Source organism: Mustela putorius, unplaced genomic scaffold, assembly GCF_011764305.1.
Source record: "Mustela putorius furo isolate JIRA1106 unplaced genomic scaffold, ASM1176430v1.1 tig00000407_pilon_pilon_pilon, whole genome shotgun sequence".
Taxonomy (NCBI): domain Eukaryota; kingdom Metazoa; phylum Chordata; class Mammalia; order Carnivora; family Mustelidae; genus Mustela; species Mustela putorius.
This window is the reverse complement of record NW_025421373.1, coordinates 22228001-22246398: the sequence shown is the minus strand read 5'-3', so window position 1 is coordinate 22246398 and position 18398 is coordinate 22228001. Positions and strand designations below refer to the sequence as shown.

Here is an 18398-nt window from a genome sequence, read left to right as displayed (position 1 = left end):
TTGATTTTTCAGCCTCTTTATGTTGCCCAGAGGTTGTCAGTGATGCCCCACATGAATCCACTTGGCACAAGTGTGATCAGATGATCAAAGCTTGGCTCTTTGTACTGTACTACCTACTGATGCTTCAGCACTGTCTTCCTTTGCCCTATAGCCTGGGAGTGGGATGCTAGAATGGGATGGAATGGCTTATTCACGTGGGCTTTCATTTCTTCAGAAATGAGGGCAAAGACATTTAACAAAACCTTTACAGTGGTGCAGATTTCTGACTCCCTCCATCCCTGTTTTCCACCCTCTGGGAAGTTAAAAGGACGCCCTCCATGTCCTTCCTCCCTTCCATTTCTTCCCTCCCCGTTTCCCCTGTCATCATGCAAATCATGTAAAAGCTGGTCTTCTGGGTGCCCTGGAGAGGCTACTTCCAGTGGGGGCTACTTCCAGTGTCCTGGCATCTCCTTGTGAAAAAAGTGTTTCCAATACAATCTTGTATTTCCTTTGGAATGAAATCTTCATCCTCCTTCTAGGTCTTCTTCATTTCCCATTCCTGAAGTCCAGAAAGATAAGACAAATCAGGTTGCTGAACATTCTAGTGTGACTTACAGGATAAAAACATTCCACTGCACCCGATTACATAAAGATCTCCACTGGCCAGAGAGCCACGGTTCCTAGTCTCACCCTCCTTCGGTAGCCATGGGTAAGTCCTTTCTGCACTCTGGGGAGTGGGGAGTTTTATGGGGGCTCAAATGTCACAAAGTTTGTCTTTCTCAGACAAGGAAACTGAAGCCAGTCTATGCTTGGCTCTAATGCTGGGGTGGGGTGAGGTAGGAGACTGATGAAAGAAAAGACAAAGCAGTTTGGTAAGGAAGGGTGAACGCAGGCGGCCCACTGGGCTCTCTTGTTTCCCCTGGAGCCATGCAGGACTTCATCTGGGAGGGATACTGAAGTGGCTTTTTTACCCACAAGTGATGGGTAAAGTGGCTTTTTACCCACAAGTGATGCATAGGGTTTCCTGCCAGCTCTGGAGGTGATGGTGTAAACCAGGGTTACATGGGAGGGTTGGAAGAACATTCTTGCTGGGAGGTTTCCCCACTCCCAGCCTGCTGCTCTTCTCACAGTCTTCACCATCTAAACCGCAGCTGCTCAGGGAAACGACTTTGAGTCATCCTTGGTTCCTTTCTCCTTATCCTTTACATCCCCATCAGCAAATCCTTTGGCTCTACCTCCAAAGCCAGCCACTTCAAATCACCCTACTACGCCTTTTTCATCTCTCATCTGGATGACTCCTAACTGGTCTCCTCTGTCTTCATATCAGTTCTCAACATTGTTCCAGAATGGTTTTGTTTTGTTTTGTGTGCTTTTGTTTTTTTAAAGAGAGAGCACGTGTGAGGCAGGGGCAGAGGGAGGGAGAGAATCTTAAGTAGGCTTCATGTCCAGTGTGGAGTCCGATGCAGGGCTCGACCTCACAACCCTGAGATCATGACCCTGAGATCACGACCTGAGCCAAAATCAAGAGTCTGACACTTAATCAAATGAGCCACCCAGGCACCCCCAGAATATCTTTTCATTTTTTATTTATTTTATGTTTTATTATTTAAATATTTATTTTTTATTAAAAAATTTTTTTAAAAGATTTTGTCAGAGAGAGACAGAGCACAAGCAGTGGGAGCAGCAGGCAGAAGGAGAAATAAGGCTCCCTGCTGAGCAAGGAGCCCATTGCAGGACATGATGCCAGGACTCTGGGATCATGACCTGAGCCAAAGGCAGATGCTTAACCAACTTAGCCACCCAGGTGTTCCCAGAATGATCTTTTAAAAATGTAATTCATATCCACAAATTTTTTGCTCAAAACTTGCCAATGACTTTCCATTATGTTAGAACAAAATTTACAGTTCTTCCGATGTCCTACAAGGATCAGAGAGAAACAAATTGGCCCACAGGCCCATCTGGCCCACTGTGTGTTTTCAACTAAGAACGTGTTCATCAAAAACTAATGGTTTTTACATTTCTAAATGTTTGAAAACAAATCAAAAGAATAATAATTTTGGGGGAGCTTGGGTGGCTTAGTCAGTTAAATGTCTGCCTTTGGCTCAGGTCATGATCCCAACCAAGGTCCCGGCATCGAGTCCTGCATCGGCCTCCTTGCTCGGCAGGGAGCCTGCTTCTCCCTCTGCCCGCAGTTGCCCCTGCTTTGACAAATAAATAAATAAAATCTTAAAAAAAAATTTGTTTCTTGACATGTGAAAATTTTATGAAATTCAAATCTCAGTGCCCATAAATAAAGTTTTATTGGGACACAGTCATTCCATCATTTGTTTACAGGTTGTCTACTTTCCTGCTGCAGTGGCAGAGCTGAGTCATTCTGAAAGAAGCTCTGTGGTCCACAAGCTCACAAATATTTACCTTTACAGTTTGCTGATGTCTAGTCTAGGTGATCTAGCCTTTGGCTGTTTACTTCTCTAATCTCATGTCCTTATGCTCAGGTGTTAGTTTCTCAAGTCTATAATTTCTTTTCTCTTTCCTTCCTTTCTTTCTTTCTTCCTTCTTTCCTTTTAAGATTTTATTTATTCATTTGAGATAGAAAGAGAGAGAGAGCATGGGCAGGGGGGAGGAGCAAGGGGAGAGAGAGAAACAGGTTTCCCGGCTGAGCATGGAGCTTGAAAGAACCCTGGGATCATGACCTGAGCTGAAGGCAGATCTTTCAGCTGAGCCGGCTGAGCCACCCAGGTGCCCCTCAAGTCCACAATTTCTTATTCCCAATTCTGCAATCCAGAAAACCCTAAAACCAAATTTTTGAATCAAGCATTTCGACACAAACACAATTGGTGCAAAACCTGACCTGAGCTGATGTGAGGCTGTTTATAATCTACTCCACATGGTGTGAATATTCATGTGACTTCTTGTAGAATACTTAACATGTTTGCTTTCACAGTGCTTCCTGAGAACTTGCTGGGGTTTTTCATCATACACAGTATATGTACCATATTAACTTTCTAAAATCCTCAAAGTTCTGGAACACAGCTGGCCCTGAGAGGACTGGACTGTGGGCCAGTATCACGGAGCGAGCCTGGGACCTAGAACCGGAAGAGGTGGGGCCAAGAACCTCTCGGTGGAGTTCTGTAGGAAGGGGGCTGCCAGATCTCTGAATTTTGATTTGCTGAGCTATTGCAATACCTTGGCTTTCTGTAGCACCCTTCCTTGGTTGGAGGTTACGATGGATGGGCTTCTCTTCCTCAGCTCAGAAACACAGTTGACAGGGAGAGGTTGCTCTGGGGCGTTGTTCTGGGGTTTATTTGCAGTTTCCTGTTGATGAGGAAAAATCGTTACATAGGTGAGGCCTAATGCTGGCTTCCCACACCTGGCTTGCCCTCCAAAGAATGCAAATACTGTTAGGCCAGCACCAAACAGGGTGAGGGGAGGAAGGCCCCTTGAGGGCCTTGAAATGAAAGTAATGACCTCTAAAATTACGGAGCCCTCATTATGCACCAGGCTTTGCATGGATTAGCTCATTTAGACTTTCCAAGTCTATGAAGTAGGTACCATTATTAGTCACCCTGTTTTACAGATGAGCCAAATGGGAAGGTCAAGTCACTGCTCAAGGTCACATAGTTGGTGAGTGGGAGAGCTGGGATTCAAACCCTACCGCCCTCTCTCTTCATCTCTCCCATATTCCTTCTCTTCTACAGTGCCCTCACCCCTTAACTTTTCCAGATAGTTGCGCAGTACATTACTGGATGTAGTTCTTTAAGTGTGGCATATTAACGGCTAAGTCTGCAGGGAATTTAGAGAAGACATCTCCTTCTCTCCAAAGGCCTTCAGAAAGGTTCAGGAGTCTTGGGAAGAGCTATCTGGAATGTGAATTTCAGAGCATATTGGTGGGAAGAAGCAGCTGGGATGAGTGAAACCACTTCTAGCTCCTCCTCCAGCCCTCTGTGGGTTTGCCTTTGTTTTCTTAGGCTCTTCATCTGTAAATGAGGTTGGAAAGCCCCAAGGAGAGGAAGCACACGGCAGAAGGAACAGCCTGGCTAGGAGACGTGGGGTGTGGTCTGATCAGGCGGTGGCAACTCAAAACTTATCCGACAAGCTATTTCATCTGTCTGAATCTCCCTGTTCTTTTCTGAAAGCAGGCATTGAGTTTTATTCATTCAGCAAACATTTGTTGCATTCCTATTTTGCGGACTCTGTAGAAGGGCTAAGGTTATAATGATAAAACAGGCATAGTCCATTTTTAATAAAACTATACAACCCAGTGCGGGAGATAGATATTAGACCAGGAAGGACACAAAAATACACACACACACACACACACACACACACACACACACGTATACAGAAATTGTGGCTAAGTGCTATAAGAAAGAATAACACATTGGACTCTTCGCAATTTAGACCAGTTGTTCCCAAATAGGGGCGATTTTGCCTTTTCAGGGGACATCTGGCAATTTCTGGAGGCATTTCTGGTTGTCAGGTGGGTGTGGAACTACTGGCATCTAGCAGGCAGAAGCTTGCAACGCTGATAAACATCCTACATGTACCTGGCAGTCCCCTATAAAAAGAATTATCGGCCCCAAATATCAGTAGTGCTGAGGTTGAGACATTTAGATGGAGACGGAGGTCAGCCAAGTTCTCCCTGAGGAGCTCTCATTCGGGGCGAGAGGATCTACCTTGCAGGGGTGCTTAGAGCCCTGGAGATCATGGCTGTGCAAAGCCCAGAGGACCACCTGGTACACTGAGGACCCTAAGACAGGGCACAAGCACTATGGCTAAGGCCGGGCTCTGGAGTCAGTCTTCCAGCGTTGCGAATCCTGCCTCCCACTTACTTAACTGAGTGACCTGGTGTAAGTCCCTCAGCACCTCTGACCTCCGTTTCCTTGTCCGTTCAGTGGCGCCAACACATCTAGTGTCCCACCTCCTGGGACTGCCGTGAAGGTCGGGTAAGATAACAGGAGTTAAAGGCTGTACTGACCTATAGTATAGTTATTGACCTACAACACAGTTATTGTTCAACACACACTTGTTATTTAACATACCGTAGTTACACTTACCAGTAACACAAAGGCTACTTCTAGGACCACATTCAGGATAAAAAGTCAAATGGCAGGGCTTTGGGGGAGACAACAAAGGCCAGAGCTTGCTCTGACGGTCCCCTCCCTAGCAGTGCCAGCTGCTCTTTGGCAGGCTGTCTTCTGGCATGTTCCCTCTCCTCTTTGGGCATCTACTTGCTCATCTGTAAACGACCATCATTTCTACCCGCAAAGAGTAACCATGAAGATCTATAGCACATGAGGGGATTTAGAAGCAGCTACCCTGGCCCAGATGAGCGTGGACTCACCCCACTCTTGTTCTTGCTGCTCACGGAGAGCCCCAGCGTCGGGCCCCCTGCCAGGGACTGCTGTAGTCGCTCCTTCACAGCCACAAGCCGTAGCTCCAGGTCGATCCGGCGCTCCTCCTTTGCCCGACACTGAGCTTCCAGGGCAGCCACGGCCTCCTCCAGAGCCTTTAACTTCGTTCCTGTGTCCAGAGACATGGCAGAGAAACAGCTGAGCCTGGCCTGAAGCCTCAGGGAATTCGGCAGGACATCAGGTTCTAGTCCGTCCCTCTCAGGGGGCTTTTCCAAGCCCTCAGTCCCAATTCAGAGAAGGACTTGGGACCTGGGATTCCAGCTCCAGGCTGGGTTGTGTCATTTTTACCTGCCCTGTATCTGTTTTCCCACCTTCTGGATCCAGAACCCTGATTTTCCCCTGGGAAACCACCTTTCTCCTCCAATTCCCTTTAGTTTGGATGGAGCTGACCTCACTTTAAGTTCAAGGCGTTGGTACATGACTTAGACCTGGCCCATAATCCTGTCTCCATTTTCTGGTCACAGTGGTTGGTTTTAGAGATTAAAGTTGGTCCAATCAGAGTGAATCCTGAGGCTTCTGTGGGGTCCATTGGGAAGAGAAGTTTTCTCTGCAGGGGTGGTTGAAAGGATTAGGTGAGGGCTAGAGCTGTGCAGCCATTATGCCACCACGAGGGGCAGAGAATGAAGCCAACACAGAGGATGGCAGAAGACAGAATTCTACTTCCTGGTGACATCGTTCCAATTCCTGGAACTTGCTATACCTGATTGCTCAGTTTTCCTATTAAATTTTTTTTTCTTTTCTTTTTTTTAAAGTAAGGTCTAAACCCAATAAGGGCTTGAACTCATGACCCTATGTTCTACTAACTGAGCAAGCCAGGCACCCCTATGTTTTTCCTCTCATTTCTTTTTTTTTTGGAATTGCTTTTTTCCTTTTTTAAAAGGTTTATTTATTTTAGAGAGAGAGGGAGCAGGGGGAGGGGATAAAGGGAGAGGGAGAGAAGCAGATGCCCTGCTGCACGTGAAGCCCAATGCTAGGCAGAGCTCTGGGCTCAATCTCATAGCCCTGAAATCAGGACCTGAGCTGAAATTAAGAGTCTAACCCTCAACTGGCTGAGCCATCCCGGTGCCCTCCTTTTCATTTCTAAGCCAATTTGACTTTGGTTTCTCTTACTTGTAACTGAGTTATAATACAGGGTTTTACATCGACCATGGGCTCCTACTGGGATTTTGTTGCTTTTCAATCTAAATGAACAAACCTATATTAGTATCTTTTCATGCACAAGAGGTGTGTTGGGTCTTACCAGGTTTAAAAGTTAGTTTCTTTCTCTCTTTCATTCATTGATTTATTCATTCATTCATCTATCCAGTAAATACTTATTGGGTGCTAAGCCCTTGCTTTGTACTGGGTGCTGTTCTGGATCCTTGGGATAGATCAGTGAACAAAACAGGCCAAGATCCTTTATCTTATAGAGCTCATATTTGTGTGTGTGTGTGTGTGTGTGTGTGTGAGAGAGAGAGAGAGAGAGAGAGAGAAAAAAACAATAAAAATGATAAACATAATAAATAATCAAATGTTACAAAGTGATGTGCTATATAAAAAAGTTGAGCAGGAAAAGGAAGATAGCCTGTTCCAAACCCTGTTTTGACTCTTAGAAAGTTCTGTATATTGAGACCAAACTGCCTTCTTATGCTTCCCTCCCACAGATTCTGGTTCTTGGCTACACAGAAGAAGCCTTATCTTTTAATCTAGAAGTTCTCTGTTAGGTTCATGGATTCCTAGGCACTCTGTGGGTGAGCTCTGAGGGCACACGAGCCCTGGCTGCTGAAACTGTCCACAACATTGTGAATTGTGGGGTTTTTTTTTCCCCTTGGGAAAAGGATCCATAGGTTCCATTAGATTCTCACAGGGCTGTGTTACCTTGGATGTATTTTATAAAGGACAAGGCCTCTGTTCCTTCAAGCATGTGGGCAAACCTCAAGCTGAAAGTGTGCCAAACTCCAGCTATAGAGAGAACTCGGAGGAAAGAGCAGAAGGTGGGGTGAGAGGAACTCGGAGCAGGCTGGGCCTGCAGAGGTCATGGCCATGGATATTGGAAGAGGATGTCTCTGTTCATCATTCCCAGCACCAGGACCAGTGTCTCACATGGTTGTGTGCTCAGCACTTCTGTGAATGAGTGACTTAATGGGAGGTTCAAAATGATGTCTCTTATTTCCTTGATTCTAAGGCACACTCTGTTTTCCACATTTTAACATTTCTAAAATCAGATTGAATTTTACTACATTAAGTGTACACGTTTTTGTGATGCCTTTTCTTCCCCTTACCCAAGAGCAGTTACTAGAGTGACAGCACTTTAATTACTCAGGAAGGATGATGACAATGAAGTTGAGGAAGAGGAGGAGGAGGAGGAAGATGGGGTGGAGAAGCACACTGTCCTGGAGAAGCAGCTGACCTCTGCCATGGGAAGTGTCAGGGCTGAGCCCGTGCTCCCCTCCCCCCCAACTTGAGTGCCCAGGACACGCCCATGTAGGTACCTGGATTATTCCGGATGGCTTCCTTCAGCTCCCTCTTCTCCTGCCTCAGTGCCATCAGCTCTGTCCGGATTGTCTCCTTCTCTTTTTCCAGCTTCTCTTTTTCTACCAGGTACCTCCGGGCATCTTCCTCAGCTCGGTTCTTGCCGTACTTGTATTGATTGGCACCTGCAGAGATAAAAGGCAGGTGAAGGCCCCCCACTTCTGATCTCTTGTAAAAGTACTTGCACGGCCTTAGCGTCTTTCTCAGCCTCAACTTCTCCATCTATAAAATGGGAACACTCAGATCTATATCCTTACTGTATAAATTCTCCAAGGAAACAGGAGCAAAAGGGAGGCAGCAGAGCATGGGGACTAGGAACAAGGGCTTTGGAATGAGGCCGACCAAGGTTTGTATCCTCTTTTACCTTTTGCTGGTTGGGTGACATCGGGCAACAGTGATTAGTGGTGTTTCTGTGCCTCACCCCAGGCCTTGGTTTCCTCGTTTGTAAATGCGGACACTGATCAAATTTACCTCTTTAGCATTGTGGTAAGTTTTTGTTTTGTTTTTAAAGATTTTATCCATTTACTTGAGAGAGAGAGCACAGAGGGAGAGAAAGAAGGAGAAGCTGGCTCCCCGCTCAGCAGAGAGCTAACGCACAGCTGGATCCCAGGATATATAACTCAGGGCCGCAGAGAATCAAGACCTTGGGCTAAACTCAGGCATTGCCCATTTTATTCTTGGAAAATGGGTGGAGGGAGAGAGGAGCCCAGGAATCCATTCCAGGCTCCACATTATGGTGGACGATTATAGATAATTTTGGCAAAAATTTATCAAGCTTGTACTATATGCTAGGCCATTTACATGCCTATATGCCATTATATGCACTTAGTCTTCATAAAACTTTGCTATGGTTAGCTCTGTTTTGTTGCTGGGGAAACTGAGGCACAGAGAGGTTGGATCTCAACGCTAATGATGGCAGAGCCCAGTTTGAGCCCATGTGTGTCTACTCCGGGCTCCATGCCATGCATTACTGCTGTGTGTGGGGGGGTTATGCCATAGTCCATTGTTACAGGGAAATTTTTATTTATTTATGTTTTTGTTTCAGACAGTCATTCACAGTCATTTTAAGCTGGTGGGGTGTGGAATTAGGAATGATTCCCTTGGTTTACTGATAATTGGGGTCTTGTCTCTCTAGCTCTTGTAGGGACTTCAATGGCCACCCGGTGACGCATGCAAAGATCAATTCCTGTGTCAACTACCCTGCAGTTCGAGCCTGATCACAAACAAAGCATGGAGGGCACAGAAGGGGACCCATAGTTCCCCCAACCTCCCAGGTACCCAGTGGCATCCCAGGGGAATTTTTTCCCAGATGTTTGGATTTTATAGCCTGGTAAGCTAAAAATAAATGCATAAAACAGCAAAGTGTTGTCAGTGTTATGTTGTATCAGATAAGGACTTTAAAACCCCCGACCACCATCTGTCATTTCCAGTATTTTATATCTCTTTTTTATATCACTCAATATAACATTTCATTTGAGGAAAGAATACATGTTTTGTGATCTTTGTTGTTGTTTGAATGTTTTATGATTTCTTTAATCTTATGTGGTTATTTCAATTTACTTTTCCATTTTATTTTATTTTATTATTTTTATTTTTATTTTTTGGAGAGAGAGTGAGCATGAACATAAGTGGGGGGTGTGGGCAGAGAGGGAGAGAGAATCATAAGTAGACTCCAGGCTCAGTGCAGAGCCCTACGTGGTGCTTGATCTCGGATCCTGAGAACACAACCTGAACCAAAATCAAGAGTCAGACATTTAACGGACTGAGCCACCCAGGCAACCCTACTTTTCCATTTGAAAATGGGCATTCCATAAAGGCCTGTACTTCCAGTGCCAAAGAGAGCATAGTGTAAGGAATGTGACACAACCACAAAGAAGGGACTTTTCCAAAGTTAGTTAGTAATTTAATGATCAAGTGGGGGAACAGAATGCAGGTCTTCTGACCCCCAGAAGAGATAATCTACATTACTAAAGTGGAGATCTAATAAAGAAAAGTATTTTAAAAATGAATCTTCAAAAAGCAAGGAATAGGGCGCCTGGGTGGCTCAGTGGGTTAAGCCGCTGCCTTCGGCTCGATCTCAGGGTCCTGGGATCGAGTCCCGCATCAGGCTCTCTGCTCAGCAGGGAGCCTGCTTCCCTCTCTCTCTCTCTCTCTGCCTGTCTCTCCATCTACTTGTGATTTCTGTCAAATAAATAAATAAAATCTTTAAAAAAAAAAAAGCAAGGAATAGAACTTGACTCTGTTCAGGGGCAGGGGGAAGCACTATAAAGCAGTAACGGAAAAGGTTCTTGGAATATGTTGTCCTACAGGAAGCTGGCTGGCTTGTGAATCACACAGGAGCAGAGATTAGTGCTGGAAGTCAAACAGAACTGACCAGAGTCTGGCATACTTAGCCTTTATTGTGCAGTGTGGCAATCGGGCAAAATTCACGCAGCTCATCTATGGGGTGTTGGGAGAGTGTGGGCTGGGACACGGAGGTGAGCCGTGCCTTTCATGGCAGCTGCCCTGAGGGAATTGGGAGGGGTTCCTTTCTCCATATACTCCCCCAGATCAGAATTTGTAAATATTTTTAGACTTCGGAACAGACAGAACTTGAGGATGAATTTTATATGTGTATGTGTGTATTCATATATATGCAACATTGCAGCATAAAAACACATTTGGCCTTACTTAGTGTTAAAATTTTTGAAAATTAGTTGCTGATATTAAGAAGTCAGTAGATTTCCTAGGAAGGCAAGGTTGTTTTTTTTTTTTTAATATTTTTTATTTATTTGACAAGACAGAGATCATAAGTAGGCAGAGAGACAGGGAAGCAGGCTTGTGTCAGGCCAAGCAGAGAGCCCAATGTAGGACTTGATCCCAGGACCCTGAGATCATGATCTGAGCCAAAGGCAGTGGCTTAAACCAATGAGCCACCCAGGCACCCAGGTTTCTGTTCTTGAATGATCTTTGAAGCTGGGCTGGGCTGCCCCACTGTGTGGAAGCCTCTGGCTGGAGCTGAGTAGCAGCGTGCCCTCTAGATGGAGCTTGCGAGCTCCAGATTCCTGCAGTCTTTTTCCCCGCCCCATCCCCTCTTGCCTGCCCTCTGGAGGCCACTGCCCTCTATCACGTGGCTTGTGCTGTCATTTTTCTTACAGTAGAGTGTTTTCTTAATATCTCACTTCGCTCATTAATTCACATGTCTGCTGCCTGGGGGAATCTGATTGGAGATCCCTGACCCCGTGGATGGTTTCATTCCCTTCCTTGCTCCCACCCAAAACTCACTGGAGGCATGGCGCTTGACTTTGACCTGTGGATCCACTCGATGGGACTTCTCGCTGCAGGAGGAGGCATGGCGTTTCACCTGGGTGCCCGCGGGACGCTTGGGCTCCTCGTCCTGGGGGAGATGAGAAAGGAGGTGAAGAGCAGTTCGGCTCAGAGCCCTCAAAATACCCAGGCAGGGGTATTCTGCTCTGAGTGGAGGGGCTGAGCCCTGCAGGACCTCTGAGATCGTGGCCTTACATTTTTAGACTGGGGCCACACTCAGCAGTTTCTAGATTTCTTCTACTAGTATGTATCACGCGATTGGGTCGAGGGCCGCAGAAGGCACCCCTAAACTGGAATATCTGGTGAGAGGAAAATCTGGAAGACTCAGGGGGCTCTGGGTGAGCATATTTGATTCATCATAGACACTTCTGTCTTCACGTCATTTGGAAGTATCCTTCACATTTTCTGAAATCACTAAATGTAGAGTTCCCAATTAAGATCAGAAGGCCAATGGTGGACGTTATATAACCTAATAAACTGGCTCTGCATTTTAAAAAAGATTTTATTTATTTAAGAGAGAGAGAGAGAGGAGAGTGTGTGAACAGGGCGAGGGCCAAAGGGTGAGGGAAAAGCAGACTCTGCTGAGTGAGGAGCCAGACCTGGGGCTTGATCCCAGGACCCTGAGATCAGGACCTGAGCTAAAGGCAGATGCTTAACTGACTGAGCCATGCAGGCACCACTAAATGAGTTATACATTTGTGCATGTAGAATATTATGGGCACTCAGAATCTGGTCAGAGCTCAGGGAATCATGAGTGGAATATAATGTAACATAATAATGATATTGATAACAGTAGTACTTTACTCAGTGTGAGACCTTCTGATGTCTATGTGCTGCTAAAGTCTTTCTATACAGTATTTCATTTGGTTCTCACAGTCATCCAACCAGGTAGGTTTTATAGTATTCATCTGAAGCCAGGAAATGAGGATTAGTGAGGTGAAGGCCAAGGTCACCCAGATTCAGCCCCAAATCCAAAGTTCATGCCATCAGGTACTAAGCTGTCTGGCTACTAATCTATGCAGCTGAGAAAGATCTCAGGCTGCATCCGCTGATTCATCTGAATCTGAAGAAAGACCATATAAGCAGAAGAAGGATGGCTGGAGAACTTTGTAGAAAAGGGAGCCTTAGAGGTGAGAGTTAGGGGTCATCCAGCTGTGTCCAAGGCAGGGGGACTGGCGTGTAGAAATGTCTACTTTCCTTGACAGCTTAATTCCCTCTTTCTCCCCCAGCTGTGAGGCCTGACCCACCCACCAGTGTCTGATCAGAAGGTGGCTGTCTTGCTCTCCCATGGGAGGAAAAGACATGGGACACGCTGCCAGAAGCAGTCTGTTCATGTGATGGCTACCGAGGCCACACTGGCATCTCCTTGATTTAGTGAGCAAATGGGGAGACTCTGTCCTGGGAGCTGAAGGCCAGACTGTGGATGCCACCAAGTGAAGGTCTTTGGGAGTGGCCACCCAGTTAGTGGCCAGCCCCCCGCCCCGCCCGCCCAGGCACCCCTGAGTCAGCAGCATCAGTTCACAGAGCAGTGAGCCGGTGGAGAGCCCAACACCTTGCTTGGACCAGCATAGTGCTTTGCGGTCATCAAATCCTATCTTCTTCTTGAGCTGGGACTCTTTGCTGTACCACTCTGCCTTCTCTGTCAGAGGATTCCGTACTGAGCCATGATCTATGATAAGAAGGGTCCTCCCTCCCCTTCCAGCAGATGGTTCAATGAGAATTATCTCTGAATACAGGAAAAAAGAAGTAGTGGCAGAGAGAGAGAAAGAAAGAGAAAGAGCTAATCAGTGGCCTTTGCCACGTTCCCAGCCCTCCCAAGGGAGCGCACCTGTATCTTTTCATAAGGGACATCATCGTACACACGGGGCTCAGGCCACTGATCCTGGCAGGATCTTGCATATCTAGAAAATACAAGGTGTCATGATGATGGCAGTGATGATGACACTTTGTGGCTTACAGAGCTGTCTGTCTACCCTCCTTTGATTCTGTGATGAGCCAGGCAGCTTGGGGCCATTGCTATGCTCAGGGCCTCAGAGGCAGGAGGTGCATGATTCTTGCAGCAACCAAGAGGTGAGTGACTCATCACCTCCATTCCATAAGTGAGAACTCAGAATTCAAGCTGGCAAGGGCTGCCCCAAGCTGTTGGTCGTGAGAGTCATGACTTGAACCCGGCTCTTACAGGCCATGTACCAGCCCCGATGGCCAAGGGTGTGAGACCCTGAGGTTCCCAGGCATGAAAGCCAAGCCCTGTCATGACCACAGCCTGGCTTCTCTGCTCTTTTGCTCACTGTCTGCCCAGCACCCACCCCACCTCCTACCCGGGGCTCCCCCCGTTAGCCAGCTCATGCCTGCCTGCTGGAGGAGGAAGGCACCCCCCTCTGACTTCCCAAGGAAGAAGAGCCCTCCTCAGCTCCTCCTCCCTTCCCTCCCAGCGCCCAGGGCTCTGAGAGGCTGCGGGGGGGCTGCGGGGTGCTGGCCCTCACAGGAAGGAGTTGCGCCCAGCACTGACGATGCTGGTTAAGGTCTCCACATCCACGTAGTCATAGTGCAGCGCCTCGGGAGTGACTTTGGAGCCCATCTCCACCAGCAACAGCCCAAGCCATCGGCCCATGTCCTCGGAGCAGTTTGCCTGCGGGAGAGAAGCACCGGCTGATGTTAGGACCTCAGGCTACCTGCTCACTTCAGCCAAACCCGCATTTGTACAGTATCTGCTGGCCACTGGTGGAAAGGTTTTCGGGGGGTTCCGATTCAGATCTAGGTTAGATCAGACCTGCTGTGTAGCCAATACTTAGGGCTCCAACACACATCCAGAAATCCAAGTGGCTTCTACCCCTTCTTTATTCAGGTTTTGGCTCTAATGCCTCCTCCTCAGAGACGCCCTCCCTGACCACCTCTCTAAGACACACACCCTCACTCACAATCCTCAGAGCCTTCATGACCATTTAGATGTGAAAACAGCATTTGGGTGTTTCCTGAATTTTTAAAAAAATATTTATTTTTTTTTACTAGAGGAAACTATTTCTCACATAATCCAATAGAAATTTCTCCCTTACAACTGCCAATTATTTGCAGTTATTTGCAGTACTAGTATACAGGAAAACAGCCAAGAAGTTGCTGGTTAACTGAACCCATAGTTCTAGGTAGTTCTCATTTAAAGAGCATTCTTATAAAATCAACTAGGCACACAAATGCTAGACTTGTATGAGGGAAGCATGCTTCTTCCAGAAAGCTCTGTGTTTAATATAAGAGAAATAAGAGACCTTTATCAACCTATCAAAAGTAAAAGTGAGTGACAGAGGCAATATTTCTCCATATTTAAGAACTGGGTGAGGCAGTGGGTACTGGACAAAGCAAACAAGATCAAGAGGCCAGATTTTCATTCTAGGATCAGAACAAGAGGCTGCTGACATCCTTGGATCCTTGGACCCTTGGACAAAGCACCTGGCTGCCCTGGCCTCAGTTTCCCTGTTTGTAATGTGAGGGGGTAGTTCTTTAATTTTCATTCCAGGGTTTATATTTTAAATCCTAAAAAGCTAAATGAGGGCCATGTGGAGGAGAAGCTCCATGCATGGGTGCAGGACCTCAGAGAGGAGGGTGAGGGCTGCTGGGTAGGAATGACCATGAATGGGTGGATTGAAATCACGTTTTCATTCGGCCATTTGTTCCACAAATAGTAACTGAGCCCTTAGTATGGGCTGGGCATCATGCTGACTTCTGGTAAAACCGAAAGTATGTAGAACAGGCATGGTTACTGCCTTCCCAGAGCTCAAAGATTTCAACTCAGTATGGAGAACACCTTTCTAAAAATGTAGCCGCTTGACAGGTGGGGAAGGCTGCCTTGAAGGGCAGGGGTTTATCTGAAGCGGCTGGCCACTGGTGGAAAGGTTTTCGGGGGGTTCCGATTCAGATCTAGGTTAGATCAGACTAGATGCCTTTTGGGCTTGGTATTTTAAGACAAGGGAGAGTAAACAAACTTTGGTTCTAGGGTTGCCAGATCGAACTAATAAAAATGCAGAATGCTCTGTTAAATTCAACTTTCAGATAAACAATGCATACTTTTTCAGTATAGGTATATCCCAAATATCGCATGGGATATACTTGCATTAAAACCATTGTCGTTTATATGAAATTCAAATTTAAGTGGGTGTCCTGTTTTTTTTTTTTTTTTAACTGGTAGTCATTCTTGGTCACTTGGCAGCCCGTGGGCTTACTTTCCCTTTTCTTCAGGCCCTGTAATGTCCATTAGCAGGGTCCCCAAGACAAAAGCCCACACTCAGGCCAAAACTCCTCAGCCAACACTACCAGGAACCCCCTGGATTCTCTCCTCTCACCTCCAAGATGGCAACCTCCTGCCGGTTGCGCAGAATCCTGAAAGCAAATGGATGTCTGGGCCCAAAGCCTGGGGCCACCTCACAGCCGCGGAGAGCAATGGCATTCACGTGGGTCCTTAGGTCTGTGTGATCCTTGTGGAAGTACAAAGTGTTGCATTTCAGGCGGCACCAGCGTTCCTTCCAGCCCTGGTTCACCAACACGTTCAGGTAGCCTGGGAGGGGGAGACCATCGGGGTGACCTCCTGACAGCCCGGCCCTGGGGAAACCCAAGGTGGGGACTATGAAACTGCATGAGTCTACACCTTAGGGACAAGGGCCTGGACAACCCTCATTCTCCAGCTGGAAAGAGGCCTTCTGGGTCCTGGATCAGCTCACTCTGTCTGGGCCTGCGGCCTCTGGCACCCTCTTCTCCCTGAGTTTCATTTCCTTATCTAAAATGGGGACGACCAGCACACTCCTATATTGCTACAAGTCTATTACCACACCCAGCTTGGTGAAAAGGGCAGGAGACTACTGTAGAGGTCAGCCAAAGAAGACACTATCCCTTTTGCCTTTCCTCCTCCCCAAATACTGAACCGATTAGTGAGGCAGAAAATAATGGGTGATGCTGACACCTGGTGGCAGCAGGCGGGAACAAAAGCATCTCGCCAAGAGAAAGAATTCTAAAATGAGCAACGCTGATGACCAACGGGTTTAGAATTCACTCTCAACATTTTTAGACTTAAATAATTTTTCCTACGACATGCCCTGATTCACTGGTTACAAAATAATTCTTTATAGCCATGTGGTTTTATAATATTTTTTCTGGTTTAAGGAAACATCACTACATACCCCAAATACAGAATTTTCTATTGGAGTCCAGTATGCAGAACACTACATTAACGAGAACAGAATAATATATCGTCCCTTCTAAGCCATATTAAACTTCCATTGAAGGCATTTATAACCATGTTTAACTCACACTGATTGCCTCTGTTGGTACTTAAATATTTTTATCCGAGAAATTTCCCTATGAGACTGGGTTGTAACTTACACACCTGGCCTGTTATGTGCTGAGAGGAGATAAGAGGCTCTCCTCTCATCACAGTGGAAGAAACTGGGGCCCGCAGATGGGCAGTGACTGGAGCTGAGGTCACAGGGAACGCAGAGAGGAGTCAGGTGACTTCTCCTTTTCCTGAGTGTTAGGGCCTCACCGGAGACAAGTGATGGAAAGGCATGGATTGTTGATGGAGTGGGGGCTGGGTGGGGATTCTCTCCTCTGCCCTGGGAGCAAGGTGAAGAGGCCTAGAGGGTTTTCCTGCTTAGCCCAGGGGCCCACAGCACCAGGGTGTGACTGTCCTCCTGCCGGTGCCCAGGACCCACCGCAGCATGGGACCTCCTCCTCGGAGCAGGGCATCTGCGGGTCGTCAGCCAGTGGCTTCTTCTTGGAGAAGCTGATGATGCGGGTGATCTTGCGGCCGGCAGCCCTGCTCACGGAGCCCTTCAGCTCTGCCAGACTGCTCTTCTTCGCTTTGCCTGTTGCCATGGAGATGGGTGAGGTGAAGGGAGGGAGCCCCACGTCCCAGACCCACCTACCCCAGCCTTCCCCACGGCCCGTTCAGCCTGCACCTGGGGCCTGATGGCTGCTGCAGGTCTGAAGAGGTTAGGTGACCTTCCCCAGATCTCCAGAGCCCTTGGGACCTGCTCTGCACCGTGTCCCCTGGCAAGGCCCTCCCAGCTCTGACATTCTCCAGCCTGAGCCCCCAGAGGCTCCTACCTTGGTCGCAGGCCTCCCTGCGGCCCAGAGTAGAACAGTTGTCACCCATGCCCAGGCTGTCCGAGTCTGAAGTTTGCTTCTCTTGGGACAGTCTCTGGGGAGGAACACAGACAGCCTCTTGTCAGAGGGCACACTCAGAAGTCGCCCTTTGTTGGTTCAATCCTCCCAACCTCTGCACACAATGATCACCTAACAAATGTTTGTCAGCACCTCTCCAGGGTCTGACTCTACTCCAGGTCTGGGGAGGACACGCTGACTTAGGGCAGCTGTGCCTTCTAATCTCTTATTGTCCGTTTGGGGAGCCGGGCACCTTGTTGTAACGTGCTGTAATAAGTTCCTAGGATTTCCCATATTCAGTAGGTGACAGGGTCTGGGGAGATATTTAGGTGGGATCCTAATGTCATGCTTAGGTTGGGTTTAGGTGACCTCCGTAGGGACAGACTGTCAGCAAAAGAACCACATTAAAGAGTGTCATCCTTGGGGCACCTGGGTGGCTCAGTTGGTTAGGCGACTGCCTTCGGCTCAGGTCATGATCCTGGAGTCCTGGGATCGAGTCCCGCATCGGGCTCCCTGCTCGGCGGGGAGTTGGCTTCTCCCTCTGACCCTCTCCCCTCTCATGCTCCCTCACTCTCTCTCTCCTCTCTCAGGTAAATAAATAAATAAAAAAAAAAGAGTGTCATCCTCGGCAAGGTGAGACGTGGTTAAGGGAGGAGCTAAGACGACAAGGTGTAGAAAAAAGGGATGAGTTGGCGTGTTCAGAATAGTTATGGCCAGACCTGGTGACCGGGAAGTGTGAGTGGTGACAACGGAGGGGTCGTCATATCCCTGACTCGGTAAAGAGGGCAGTGAAGACGCGGACATGCGTCATGACAGCAACTCCACGGCAGCCAAAGCAGCTTTACTTGTCCACCACCTCTGGACCCATCGCTCATCTGTCTGTTTGTTCATTCGCTCATTCAGACAAGGTCAGTTAAGTGCCTACCAGGTACTGTGGAGGTGGTAGGGCAGGGTCAGATGGATCTTGGAGAAGACTCTGTCCCTGGTACCACCTGTTAGTCGCGGGAATGCAGGAACATCCTTTCCTCTCGTTGAAGCTTGGTC

The 18398-nt window shown here is 47.5% G+C and overlaps 1 protein-coding gene across 3 annotated transcripts in view; it reads right to left on the bottom strand.

Moving 5' to 3' along the window:
• Positions 1-18398, bottom strand: part of AFAP1L1 (actin filament associated protein 1 like 1) — a 58109-nt gene continuing 39711 nt past the window's right edge. For all 3 annotated transcript variants that reach the window (XM_045079557.1, XM_004737871.3, XM_004737872.3), the window contains 10 exons: positions 17298-17391; positions 16904-17056; positions 15542-15753; positions 13694-13839; positions 13039-13111; positions 11169-11280; positions 7865-8029; positions 5324-5502; positions 3166-3294; positions 1-538 (listed from right to left, as the gene is read on the bottom strand). In XM_045079557.1, coding sequence (XP_044935492.1) covers positions 515-538; positions 3166-3294; positions 5324-5502; positions 7865-8029; positions 11169-11280; positions 13039-13111; positions 13694-13839; positions 15542-15753; positions 16904-17056; positions 17298-17391 — 1287 coding nt within the window. In that variant the 3' untranslated portion in view covers positions 1-514. The remainder of the gene's footprint in view (positions 539-3165; positions 3295-5323; positions 5503-7864; positions 8030-11168; positions 11281-13038; positions 13112-13693; positions 13840-15541; positions 15754-16903; positions 17057-17297; positions 17392-18398) is intronic.